At 41.9% G+C, this 14875-nt stretch overlaps 1 protein-coding gene across 1 annotated transcript in view; it reads right to left on the bottom strand.

Annotated features, from left to right (window-relative positions):
* The window catches only part of DNAJC1 (DnaJ heat shock protein family (Hsp40) member C1), a 110278-nt gene extending 100638 nt beyond the window's left edge, over positions 1–9640 (bottom strand). The window contains exon 1 of the mRNA XM_061351964.1: positions 9342–9640. Within this exon, the coding sequence (XP_061207948.1) occupies positions 9342–9506 (165 nt within the window). The 5' untranslated portion in view covers positions 9507–9640. The remainder of the gene's footprint in view (positions 1–9341) is intronic.
* Positions 9641–14875: the final 5235 nt, after the last annotated feature.

Raw genomic sequence — 14875 nt, 5'->3', positions numbered from 1 at the left:
TTTCTTCCTTTTGTCTTTAGTCAGAGAAAGATTGCAGAGTGACTTTATTTCAACAGCTCCTATACATCTTCTGGTTTTCTCTGCAAATTTTCCAGTTTAACACTGAGAAGGAAGAATTTCACATCCAGCAGAGATGAGGGAGTGCTTATGAGTTGTCTTCACTTCTCATTCCACCACTCATTTGTTTGACATCAAGAACAGTTTGTAAGGCCTGTAAACTGGGTCATTCCAGAAATTTGCATTTAGCAATCCATCAGATTAGAGCCCAGTAATACACAGTCCTACTTTGAAGTGTTACATTCAAACTGTGTTACTGTTTGCATAACTGTAACATACACCACCACATGTACCACACATTACCATACACATAAGATTGCAAACAATCACTATTATACAGACCTAACAACATCTAAACAAGGTTGATGGACACAAAAACATCAAACAAAAGAAACCCCAAATCTCATAGTTTGGGGAGAAACAAGAATTTTAGGCTGCAGGAAGAAACGAACAAACAAACAAAAAAAACAAAACCCAAAGAACAAACCTAGCTTAGGAACCCAAAATTGACAGAAGCAAACTTTCAATAGGTCCAGCATGCAGCTAAACAAAAGCACAAACACTAACAAGTAAATCAAAAGCAAAACTGCATGTTTTCATATGCTGCATGAATTTTGTTAGCCCCCTAGGATGCTGTGGAAAACCAAAACATTTCAGATACACATTAATTTCCTCCTTTATTTCCTTTATTTCATTTTAATATCAGACCTATTCTTAGAGATTAAAATCCCTTTGTTGTCGCTAATACTTTCATTCTTCCTGGCTCAGCTGTGCAACAGCACCATGGCCTTTTTGTTACTGGCTCTGCTGAGCACAAGGAGCACCACCCCAACTAAGGGACATTTTATATGCGTAATTCCATTTTTTTTATTATTTTAACAAGTACTTAAAGCAGCGTCAAAGATACCTCCAAATATCTTCCTAGTTTTCTCTAGATCTTATTAGAAACCACTGTCAATGTTAATTGTAAAATGAATCCAGATAGAGCATAAAATGTTTATCGTTTAACAGAATGAAATTAAGACAGCCTCTAGGAGTTTTCTTTACAGACAAAGATGATGATCACAGTCCACAGCAGTCAAGTAGTGGAAAGCCATTTACAAAACTGTATGTTAGGCTAACTATGTGGCTGTTCTGGATACCAACACAGGCACATAGATGAGAACTTCTGCAAAGGAGATGAATATGAAACAAGCATAAAACCTACAGCCTTGCTTAAGCACCAGAGGCCACCAGCACAGGTTAGCTACCATTCCTTGCCAAGAAATTGGCCACTCCTTTCAATGAATTACAGGTCAAATAAAAGAACTTCTAGGAAGAAAAATAGCTCATTTGCAATTTGAAGATTAAGCTATTATGGATACATCCTTAAAGGATTAGTGAAGTGGGAAGTATAGAGAGGAAGAGCTGAAACATTATTGCTGCTGCAGACAGAACAACAAGGAAAAAAAAAAAGAAAAAGAAAATCAAGACTGCTTGTTTTATCCTTCAGGACTGCTTGTTTTATCCTTTTCTTTGCATAATGTTAGTTCCCTTGCTTTGCATAATATTAGTTCCCTTGGGTTCCCAAGCACAGCAGTTTCCTGCTGCTATATGTCCTTCTACATAGCAAAAAAGAAGAAAAATATAATCTGAAAGAAATCAAGGAAGTATCATATGAATGAATTACCAGGGAAAGTTAACAGTAAATGTCTTTAAAACTACTTATAATGGTAGATTCTGAAACACTTTCGTGTCTTCAAGAAAGGAACCAACAATGAAAGCAAAAAAACCCTGGATTTCCTTGGACAACATCCAAGGAGAAACTTAACAAGAAACAATACAGAAAGCCTATTTTTATGGAAAATACAAGTTTCACAAGTCTAGATGTCTCGATCATTTTTAAATGCAGCAATTGTGAACAAAACCATCAGGGAACATTATGCATACCCAATACATAATGTAATCCATTCTGTAAGTGCCCTGACATGTATCAGCAGCTTACCTGGAAGCTCAGCACTTAGAACAAAGTGAAATTAAAACCAAAACACACAAAATCCCACATCCTGCAACATCCTCAGTTACAAATCTGGATAGTTATCCTTAGTGCTTCAATATGGTGACCCCTGTGAGCAATTTTGCTACTCTGTAGTTCAGAACAACTTCGTTTTAAAGTATCCACGCAAATAATCGGAACAGTGGCCTCACACACTTTTAATAATTCACATTTGTTATGAAAAAAACAAGTTTCCAGAACCACTGGAAATCTCACTTCCACATATAACTTAAGTAAAAGACTCAAATAGAAAGTTTAAAACCATGAAGGGATGCACAATTGTGTCTCAATAACACACAGAGAAAAAAATACACAATTACTTTCATGGAATTAGTAACTGAGACTACAGCTAAAGCCATTAGAAACAAATCTGGATTTTCTAATGCTTTTTTGTTTGAACTAGTGCAATGGACTTCACCCTTGCCTCAATGTTCATAGTGTATTTGGGAGCTTTTTTGACTGTAAGTACTATAACAGGAGCCAATTCTTAAGGTTTAAAAATAAAAATTTGAAGAGCCCCTCCCTCATCCATCACTTAAACCTTACATCCATTACTTAAACCTAGGAATTACAAAGATCCTCATTGCCCAAATAAAGATCTGCTACTACTATCACCTAGACATGTATTACAGGAGTTATTTATTTTTTACAGTTTGGGGCAAGAAAGTTAAAACATATTTCATCTTCCCAACAGAGAACTGCGATGCTGTGATTGATAGCACATTGGAATCTAAAGCCTTGCAAAACTACAAGACCTGCTTAATATATATTTTGAACAAGCAGTAGAAAAAAATCTTGAAACAGGTTTAGACCATTAGACATGATGTTTAATCACTAGCCCAACAACTTGATTCCTCAAAGGGGAGGAACTGAGGTATCAAGCTGTGACATGGCTCCATGTCACTTCACAGCACAAGACTGTCAGAAGTCACAGTGAATATCCTATTTGGCATGCAAAGACAAAACAGTCTCACAAAACAAGGCAAGAAAAGCCTACAGCTCATAGTTTTGACACAATCATCTGAAAAAAGTGATGTCATAATTGCATACATGTCTCACTAAATCAAACACTTCCAAAGCTTAGAAGACTGAAGCAGTATCAGCAACCTAGATTTTCTCTAAAACATTTGCAGATGATGCACACTCCATGATTTAGTAACACTGCACCCACATATGTTAACCTTAAAAAGCAGCAGGCAGGAGGCCAGCCTTAAGTGTTAGAAGAGCAACCAAAATAAGTCTCTGGAGTGTGATCTTCCGCCGACAAGTAGAAACAAATGCCGAGTTTCTGGGCTATCCTTCCTCAATTCCCCTTTCTTGTCCTCCTTATCTGCATCTTGCCTGTCAGAGAAGACAGAAAACCTGTGTGGGTACAGGTAGGCTGTGCTTGCTGAGGACTTGACAGCATTTCTTGAACAGGTACAGCTCTCCCTCACATGCCTCTTCCTACTTGGAAGGATCACTCCAGGTGCTCAAAGTGCCCCAAAAACTCCACAGCAAAAATACCTTTGTCTAGATTTATTTTTTTTTTCCTGGACAATGACCCATTCCAAGCCACAGCTATGGCAGTGCCAGACAATAAATAATAGAATCATAAAATAGTTAGGGTTGGAAAGGTCCTTAAGATCATCTAGTTCCAACCCCCCTGCCATGGACAGCGACACCTCACACTAAACCATGCCACCAAAGGCTCTGTCCAACCTGGCCTTGAACACAGCCAGGGATGGAGCATTCACAACTTCCCGGGGAAACACTAACAGCTTCAGAGATTGCAATTTTTTTCTGAAAAACACATTACCAAATCTATGTCCAACAGCTTTACTTATATATAACATATGAATTCACAACTGCATTTACTTATCTATAACATATATATTCATATATATACAACATATATAACATATTCACAACATTTACTTATATATAACATATGAATTCAGAACTGCAGTTCTGAATGCAATGATGTACATGTTGCTTGTCAACACACATAAAACAGACCACACCAAATCTATTACTGAGAATTTTCATAACTCTCCCATAATGGCTTCTAATACCATAAGGGCCACACAGTTTGTTGTGGGGCTTATTCCTGCTAAGGTTCTTACAGAGGAATGCCAAGAGGTAAATTCAACATCAACCATTTACTATAAACTGAAGTCTTAAAGGTGCATCCACATCAACTTTTTCCTGCAGATCAGAAGTGCATATATAAAGCAAACTTCCTTATTGTACCTACTAACAGCACATCATGAAGCAGTCCTGGAGCGGATGAACTTTTGGATTTCTGAGGTGGATTTCTTTTGAACAGAACTGGACTGTTAGATGTAAAACCCAGAGCACAAGCAGCACACTTCAACACAAACAGGCACTGAGTCCACGCAGCCAGCCTGGAATTAGTTCAACACCAAAACCAATCAAAGTAAAAAAACTATTTAAGAAAATCCCTGAAATGCAAACAGTACAGACACCAATTCCTCAGCACCAAATACCAAGTTCTACAGACACAACCCAGTCAGACCCTGCTACTTGCTAAGGTACACAACAGCTCCCCTGTTCCAGTGCTCTTGAAAGGAGCCTATTAGTCCACATCCAGCTCATCTAGAGGGGCTGTGGCTTTCTGCAGCCAAAGAAATCCAACTCCTTGGTTTTCACATCTTGTACTTTCTTGGGGTTGCTCACATACCAGTGTCTCACATCCTGCAGGACCAAAATCAGGTTCTGGATACACAGTCCTGACTGTGATGCAACATCATCCAGCAAACCCATCATCTAACAATGAAATTGAGACAATGCTCTTAGTTCTCTACAGAAAAGCCACATGAATGGATTAGAGCTTGAGTCAAACTAAATCTCATGTGTCACAGGAAGGCATAAGCAAGTAATGGAGAAAAAATACCCCCTCAACATTTTTGGGGGTTATATATTTATCCACAGCGCTGGCCACCAAGCCCTACCTATGTGTTAATTCTCCCTCAGGAACTTGAGCTCCCAGGGCTCCTACTACCTCAAACGGCTCTTGTATGAAAGCAAATACAGAGTTTCTCCACTGCATGCGCCTAGCAGAACATTCAATACAAACCTCTTCCCTTATCCAATTACCCAGTAGAAGCCCAAGCCTTATTCAGAAATTTCTTGATACATAATATACTGCTCTGCACAGGCCAATTCCAGGAACGCAGCTAATGCATTTTGACATATGTTCACAAACATTTCCTAAAAATGTATTGATCAGACCCCTTGTACCCAAGAACAGTATCACAAAGTCACAAAAGACATTCAGAGGCCCATAGTGCCTTTGTTGCTACAAGCCAAAAGAAGTAGAAGAGCAGGCGATTCTCTTAAAGACATAAACAGTCATAATCAAAAGCATATTTTGTGAGGTGATCCACAGGTTCAACTGATACCAAGTTGATTAATCCAGAGCATATCATATTTATGCCATTATCAGCTATTGAAAGCTGTAAGAGACAATAAAATTAACTTGATCAGTTCATTTGTTCACCAAACAAGCTTGTATCTCCCCAGATCTTCCTGGAATTTTTCACAAAAGTTGACGTCACACTTGCATGCTCTCATTCTCAGGTAACAGGGTAGTTTTATACCCTGCGAGTCTGCACAGCCTCTGGTTTAATTCTGCTGCTTCATGTTAGTTTTTAGATGAATACTATGTGGTCCTGATCCCCTTGTCAGTTTGAAACTGGCAATACTGAAGTGAATACTGAAATAATTATTACATCTGATCTGTCAAGAGTTTAGGATTCTATTTTCTTCAGTAACACTTGGGGGAAATGGGAATGTAATCTTTTCTCAAGCCAAAGGTTACCTCCCCATTTCACTAGGTCAGCTTCTTGAGAATATCAATGTTCTAAATGAGCCATCTGAATTAAATACGTTATCAATTTAACAATCACCCAGGAAACAGAAAGGTAGAGCAATTCTCAACTTGTTCAGAACAGCCATAGTAACAACGTAACAATGCAGAACTTCTCATATATGCTATGCTACTATTAGATCTAATGGATTAACAAGTAGATACATTGTATCCTTGCACAAAACTCAGAACCTTCTTAACCTAGGTGCTCAGCCCTAATACCTGGGGCTGGACAAGGTGACCTCCAGAGGTCCCTTCCACCCTCAACCATCCAGCTAGCACCTATAGATTTGCCAGCCAACCCCTCCTTGCAGTAAAGCACTGAGAACAGTTATTCTAAGAGTCAAGACAGTCACAGCCTTACTCTTCCCTCTGTCACTCCATGTTTACAATAAAAAATCACTTCCATGAGATCACCCTCTAACCTTCAGTCACCCAACTTGGAAAACACTACAGCAGCTTCAAAGCTAACACCCTGCCAGTGCTGAATGACAGCTACCTGACAATGTGAAGAGGCTTCCACAAGGCCCTTTAAAAGACAAAACGCAAAACCCTTACTCATGCAAGCATAGAGTGACAGCTAAACAAAACAATAAAAATCACCATTTCCCTCCAATCCCAAGGAAAAACCTGCAGCCAGAGGCTTCATGGTAGAGAGCTACAGGCCTTCCCACAACCCCTTCTGCACCTTGTCAGCTGAGGCCAATATCAGCTTCTGACATCACATCAGAGATTCAACAAGCAGCTGGTACCACAATTCTCCCATCAAAACCAAAGCCACTTTAATGCCTTAAGGAAGCATTGGAATCCTACCCTTTATTTTTTTCAAAACACAAGATGACATGTTTAGAAAAAATCTGGCAGCTCTGATATACTACTGCTAACAAACATGGCCAAGCACCCCTATCACAGACGCAGAAGTTACATCCTGCATAAAGAAGCGCTCCTTTCCCCAGGAGTACATGAAGGGATTATCAGGACACAATACAAGGCAGTGAACACCAAGAGGAATATGGGAAGGGAGGGAGCAGGTAGGAAGCAAGCTTTGATGAATGAAAGGTAATGAAACAGTCCAAAGGATTCACCTGAGCACAGGGAATAAAACCACTAGCACCAGAACTACAAAAAGTTAATCACAGCATTCTAGTCGAAGGCATCCAACTAAAACAATAGTGACAAACAAAATAACCAGTAAGCTCCATTAAACCATAGCTTTTAAAAACAGCAGAAAACGTGAAGAAACACGCAAACAGCACAAAGAGACATTATGGTAAAAGGCATCTACATGTTAAGACATCCAAGCTAGGCTATAGCACACCAGAGATTTGTGCACTTGCCTTGACCCGGTTATGAGCCCTGTTACCCTTCTCATACAGTTGCAGCTATCTAGAGAGTCACTGCAGGTCAGAACCCTGCTTCAGCATCTTGTTTGAAGCTTCAAGTATAGGTCAGAGGTGGAGAAGCAAACAGCAGGAACAAAGGATTCAGTGTGGAAGAACCTGTAAACCTACACAGCACCTTCCAATCCTTACAAATTCCTATCGAAGCTCAACTTCACCACTATAAATTCTATTACTGTACTCACAGGTATATTCTGCTCTATGAACAAAATGTCTAATATTACTTACACTTCCAGTCCTGGCTATAATTACGAGTGACTTGCATATATTTATAACTACCAAAACTTTGTTTCATTTGCATTGCACGTTCAACAACTTTTTCCCTGCTTGCACAAGTAATTAAAGTTCTCCATTAAGATTAAAAGAGTAAAAGCGTGAACTAGCATAACATTTGCTTCCTAAAAGTGACATTATGTTTTGCTAAACACACAGGTCCACAAGGTACAGATTCAGCCCTACAAAAAGAGTTTGCATACCAGATCTGAACATCACTAATAAAAACAAAACTGTGTTTCACTACATTAACTAATACTAAAATTGCTTCTGAGTAATTAAAACAGATTTTTGGTCTCATGAAAGTGAAACCTGGGTAGCAGCGTTTGCTGTGCTGTATATATGCGGTGTTCCATAGTACTTAACACCAGACATTTAAGAAGGAGTAAAAGAAAGAGATGAAACTGACTCAGAATCCCCCTAAACATAATTAACAACCACAGCCAGCAGTTTCCAAAACAGGACCCTTATACTGCAGACATCTTTTCTCTCTTTGTAGGCATGGCCCTGATAAAATGCACCTGGAAGTATTGCTACTGTTCTCAAAACCTGTAAGAACTACATCAGAATAAACTTTCAGGTTGTCAGGGAAGCCATTGAAATAGCAGAGGTGCTAGGAGACAAAGAACAAACAAAATGTCTTTTGGGGACGCTGGGGGAAGTAACAGACTATAAAGAATTATAGACAGTTACTGAGGAGAGGAATACTAACTGGCAGAAGAAGACAAAAAAAGGAGTTCTAAGATGCACAAAGAGAGATCAAGCAAGATTTCACACACACAGCAGAGCATCTGGAGATGAGGAAGACTGTCAAGTGCGAGCCAGGACAAGCAATACAAGCTAAAGATGCCAAGTGGTAGCAAAACCAGCAACCACATCTAAAACATGCACAAAAAACATGAGATGAGAGTGTTTGGAACAGGAGTTCCTGTCTTGACTACACATGCAGAAAAAAATAACACAAGGTGCATAATAAATGCTTTAAGATAATCTTAAGTGTTGCCTAGCAATGAGATGTGAAAACCATACATAATAAGCAAAATACAACAAAAGTAAACAATCATCAAGCCACTATCAAAGCAGTCTACCACATGGTACACGAGAGAAAACAGGAGACGCGACACATGGCAATGCACAATCGTAAGAAGATAAGGGACTAGCAGCTACTGCAGAATGAGAGAAAGATGAAAACCAGCCATACTCAGGATACACACGGAAAGTGGAAGAAGCCCAAAAGCTACTTTTGTCTAGATGCATTTGGAGAAAAACAGATATATTCAGAAGAGCAACAGGCAGTAAGCACACACAAAGGTGAAGCGGGAGAGGGAGGGCTGATTTATGGTGAGGCCAGAAGGAGAAAAACCACAACAGTCTTTGAAGGAGAACAGAACCCCTGCAGAGGGAGAGAAGAGGCTGGGGAAAGGACTGGAACTGGGGCACGGGGGGGAGGTGGTGGTGGTGGTGTCCCGGACCGCCGCGGCAGAGCCAGGCAGCCGCACGCGTGCCAGGGCCGGAGGCGGACGACAGCGCCAAGCGAGAAGGCAAGGTGCCGGCGGCTTGCCCGGCGCCCTGTGCCGCGGTGAGCGGCGGCGGAGAGGGAGTCAGCCAGCCATGTTCGACCGGGGTAGGCACGGAGGTGACAGGCGAGGCCCGTGCCCACGGGAAAGGCCCGAGACTATCGCGCGGGCCCCAGTCCCTCGCTCACCTGCTGCACCCCCAGGAAGTCGTAGAAGTTCCGCGGCACCTCCTCCACCAGGTCGAAGAGCTCCAGGTCGCCGCTGTCCCAGGCGCGGGCGCAGGGCGCCGCAAGCCCCAGCAGCATCAGAAGCGGCAGCAGCCGGAGACGCGGCACTGCCCGCTGGCTGCCCATGACCGCGGCCCCGGCAGTATCGAAGACGTGGCCGGGGAGGCGCCGCTGAGGCCACGCACGGCCCAGCGACAGCTCCGCTCTGACGGGAAGGAGACAGGCCCGGCCCTGCCGAGGACGAGTCCCACTGGTGCGGGGGGGGGGGGGGGGGGGGTGTGTGGCACGCTCTCAGCCTGCCCAATCACCGCGTCCGCAGGCTGTGACGTCAGATACCCCGGCAACCGCTGGCGCTCGCGCAGTCAGGGGTTGTGGGGGAAGGGCGAAGGGGGCGGGGGTGGCGGACGAGCGCGCGAAGGAGCGGCAGCGGAGCCTCCTGCCGGCCCTTCCTGCCCCCCGCTCCGTTCCTGCGGGGCAGCCCCTGCGGTCACCCCCGGGTAGGCACGCGCACAGCCCGCACCGAGCACCCGCCCTCCCTCCCTCCCGCAGCCGGTGCAGCCGCGCCCGGGGCAGGTTCGGGGGTCCCGCTGCCCGCCGGCGCACGCAGCAGGAGAGCGGCCCCGCGTGCCCCCCGGGCGCTGGGTTCCCCTCAGACGTGCGCTGGGGTTATTAATTCCTTAAGGATGCGCTTGGTTATTGGAGCCGTCTTTACCCTAAAACCACTGCAGTAGATTACCAACAGCAGCTAGGTATTTAAGCTGTTTCCACTGGACCTGTCATTCTTTCCCTGCTTAAATTAATACAAATGCTAGGTGAGAAATAAAGAGACTGAACGGCTTAACAATACAAATTATCAATGTCAAATCACTTGTCCGTGGTACGTTCAGGCTCCTTGGAACACACCATCTGTTTAACCAGCTAGGCCTGGTAAATAACTCACTAGGAGAACCTTCAAGAAAAGACAGTTTCACACACCCCAGAAACATCCATGACTCAATCAAATTCAGAAAACATTTTTTCCAATTAAAAAAAAAAAACAAATGCAAATCTCATGCACCTGAAGTCACCATTTACAAAATCACTGTACTGTAGTAGAGCACTGCCTTGGATACTACATGGGAATAGCAAGATACGGCTTTAAAATATGCTCTATTTAACTCAGAACAAGGACTTGAATCAACATAGCCATTATCAATTTTCCAACTCATAGAGTAGTCTTAGGTAGTCTCTTCTATTGAAATTGTTCCCTTTTGTATAAACTATTTAAATATTAATTAGATTGGTATTTAAACTCATGTTTCCATATCCCATGTGCATGCCCACTGCGCTGATAGGATCATGATTCTGCCTCTGGCTCTGTTTTCTGAAAAGACACCCAAACCCATTTGCCAGGAAATGATAATTTAACCAACAGTGTCTGATGTTTTAAATTCACCCTTCTCGAAAAGGAGTGCTTAACTGTTCATTCTGATCTTCTTACAAAAGTGCTTCTCCCACTTGATCAGAGCCAAAAAAATAATCCTTTTCTAGAGAATGACAAAGTAAAGAGAAAACCACAGGCTAGTTAATTTATCAATTCCTTTGTTTTGTTGGAGTAACTGAATCTTGTATAGACCAGTTTCTTCCCTTGTCCTTGTATTCTTAAATCTGTTGTGTTTTGCACACCGGTATTAATGGCGTAAATTCCCTTTGTTGCCTGGTGTATCTATGTTCTTGCTCTCAAGCCCCAAGCTTTCTTGCACAAAAATACCACCTTTGGATTCAAAGAGTTACTTCCTCATAAGGTTGTAGAACAAAGTGTAAAGATGCAAAACACCCTCAGAAACCAGGGGCAAATGAAGAGTTCAGAAAGGTGATATTATTTTTAAAGCAGGATAAAGATTTTTCTTTAATATGTGGGATTAACAATACTCCATCGCTCTTAACAGGCATTTTCCAAATTCTTCCCTTCTGACTCATTCTGTGTTTTCCATATCTCCTTCGTCTTGCCTCATTAGCTCCTAAGCCTCCTTAGTTAAGTTGACCTAGTGCAATTTGTTATTTCCATCTTATTTTTCATCATTCAGAGTTTGTTATGAAGAATGACCCCTTTCAAAATCCACCCCTGGCTGCTCTTGCTGGAGCTGTTAAAACAGCCTTCAAAAAACCTGATAAAAACAGATGATCTATTCTGTTCTGCTGGGACCCAGGGAAACCATCCTAACACTGGCAACCAACTGCAGGTACCTTGTGGCTTCAATCCTTTGAGAACAAGAGCAGATGATAGCTATTTTGAAAGAAACATTTCCGAATTCTTCAGATAAATTATGGTTTCAATCAAGAGAAATGTGAATTTAGACAGGGTAATAGGAGAAAAAAAGTGCACTAGTTTGGATTTGGATATTTGGATTTGGTTATTTAAAATCCATGTTTAAGAGTAATCTTACATTTAAGTCAGCATACTTAAATTATTCCAGTCAGGTTTAACAATGTGGGAAATCTGAATATTCATTTTTTATTCTGATGTTTAAACCATGGGAAGAGCAGGCCTGATACTGCATGCAACATTTCTAAAAAGGATTTACTCTTTTTTTTTTTTTAGTTCTAGACTATGAGATTAGTTTAACTGTTTCCATTAAAATCATTCTATGTTCCAGGAATAAATAATGAAATTTTGGGAAGAAAACGCTGAAAGTGCTGTTAAAATGCTACAAGCACCACCATAACAATGACACATTATCATTTTCTGATTCCTCTGGTTTCCTCTTTAAAGTCATGAGAAGTTTTTTTTTCTTGATGAGTCATTATAGCCCTTCCCCCTTCTCCAATACTTCAATTAATCCAAGTCACACTAAGCTTCCACAGTATCAAATAAATCAGTTCTCTCTCCTGGTTTCAGAGAAAGCATTAAAACACAAACCAAACTTGATTACATTCAGCAATGCTTGCCTTTGCTGTGAGCCTGCAATGACACACGAGAGATCTCCAGTGACGCATGCAATGACTGGTGAATTGGGTGACCAGTGACAACGATTTAGATCTTAGTCCTGTGAACTCTGACACAAAGGCAGCACAGAAAGTAGAGGCTTTCTCATTACAGTCTAAAACTACTTACATTGGGAGGTATTCGTATTTGAATACAAATTCGTATTTGAATACTCAGGCATGACATTTAAACGGCTAGAGGATCAGAGAAAGGGTTTTAATTCGGGATGTAATCTCTGCAGCAGGCAGCTCCTTTAAGAGCTATGAAGGCAAGGATGGCATTTTCTTTCTCTGTCCTGAGTTTGTCTGCGCATGCAGGCGGGCACCACTATCAGGTAGGCTCGGTCACAAAGCTCTCCCTTGCAAACCATAAGGGAAGGATGCATACACAGAAATAATTTGTTTAAATAAATCTCTGTTTTGATGCTAATTGGCAGTAGCACCCAAGGCCTGAGGCATGAACCGGTTATTATTAGCGTTTTTAACAGCACTGAAAGACCAACATGCTTCATAAGCCCAGTAGGATTCACAACGATCATATTCTGCATAGCTAAACAGGCTGTGATTTTGATGTCTCGAACAGAAGATGTCTAGGGGAGCTTATTAAGGGACCACCCCTTTGCTTCCTAAAGATAAAGCCTCATCTCCAGCAATTGGAGGGCCTGACTGCTCTGCAGCCTATTCCAGTTTTCTATTCCAGCAGTTTAGTTCAGGTGCTCAGTAATACATTTTTTGTACAGTAATAGTAGTTTTCTCTGTTAACAAAGCTGGCTTAAGAGTTTCCTGCACCCTCCCCCCAGCCCAGGCGCTTGTTCCCACCTCAGCACCAGTGTTTGCTGCCTCCTCAACTGTGCTAATTCAGCTCTTTGTGGGCCACATTATAAATCAAATGACTGAAATGATCCAAGTTTTTCCTTAAAAAAAAAAAGAAAAAAAAAAAAGCTGTTTGTGTATTCATATATACACATACACACAAAAAAACTCAGGTTTATTTCAGCCATCCAGTTTACAGCACAACCCACAAACAGCTGCATTCGTGCAATCCAGGGGACAGCGAACTGTGATGAAGGAGCGAGAACAAGAGGGCAGAGCAGGCAGGAAACTGCGTGGCTTAAACTGGCTTTCCCATTCGAAAAAGCCCTTTGTATAACTACACCCGGAGAGCTGAAAGCGAGCTGTTCCCTGAGCAGTGAGGCTGAGCAGAGCAGAGCAGAGGCAGGAATTCTGCTTCACAGCTGGCAGGAACGTTTGAGGACTCGCACCGGAAGAGAGTTCTCCTGCAAAAGCGAGGAGAGAGGCGGCAGTAACCTCGGATCCTGTAGTGCTCCATCCCGATAAACAAGTGGTGTTTGCCTTTTTAAGGGATTTCTTTGTAAAGCCAGCTCATTTTGCAAACGCAGTTTTAGAGTGTAGCCACACCAGCAGAGGAATGGAGTGGAGACCAAGGGAAGGTAACATTCAGCGTGGCAGTGGGTAGAGATGGGGGACAGGATCACTTTATAGGAGCCCTGCCTGCTGAGAGATTTGTAAAGAATATGCCATTTGTGTAGACCAGCTGTTACCTCAGGCCAGACATAAGTCAAAGTAATAAGAAAGAAATGTGGGAATGGAAAGAGAAGTAAAAGCAACAGAGCTAAAATCAGAAACCTATTACAGTCCATCAGGCATGAAAGAATATTATTTAGGAAACAGCTAATCCATGCCTGGTCTGGGCAGCTCAGTCCTCCTTTTAGCTATGTTATGGGGTTTTTTTTCTCTTTTTCCTCATGTTACATCATTAGTGCCAAAACCCAAGCCCCTGCCTACTGAGCGTGCCATACCCTGTCACGCCATTTTCCAGACTGAAAAGCTACCTGAAGCCACATTAATATCCTGCAAGATGACTCACAGACTGTGGGATGGGAGAAGAAGGTTCCTCTTCAGAGTATCAGCCACATCCTAATAGGATAAAGCCAACATATGAAAGCCTTGATCATTATGAATGGCCTTTTTCCAGCATAAATGCATAATATTTTGCTGCATGACATGCCAGTAGTCTGTCATTTTATTTTAATATTTATTTTCTTGAAGAATATCAACATGGGGAAGCAGAAGTTCAGGAGGCACAAGAATTAAAAGACAAAACAAAATCAGTGATTAGAAGGAATATGCCATCTTTTTAAACCATGTATTCTCGACACCTTTCAAAATGATCTATGGCTTTAACTGCAAGTGGATTACTTTCAATGTCAATTTAGTTATTACTATTCCATGAACAACACCCTGGTACTCTATTCACATATTCAGATGCTCAGCATATGCAAACTGAAAACCTCCAGACGACTTTTGGAGGGATGTACAGCTCTTTTAGAATTTTTATCCAAGGAATGTTTCCCACAATGAGAGCCCTCACTGTATGGATAACATATCTCCAGAGAGAGGCACAACTTTAGGATGCTGTGCAGACAAACTTATTTCCCACTGCCTACAATGTAACAACATGAGAAATCAGGGATTCACAAGGCTATACTATGTTCTCAAGACATTTATGT

Source organism: Neopsephotus bourkii, unplaced genomic scaffold, assembly GCF_033783945.1.
Source record: "Neopsephotus bourkii isolate Nb327-2 ecotype Australia unplaced genomic scaffold, CSIRO-AGI_Nbou_v1 NB_53, whole genome shotgun sequence".
Taxonomy (NCBI): domain Eukaryota; kingdom Metazoa; phylum Chordata; class Aves; order Psittaciformes; family Psittacidae; genus Neopsephotus; species Neopsephotus bourkii.
This window is presented reverse-complemented; position numbering and strand designations above follow the sequence as displayed.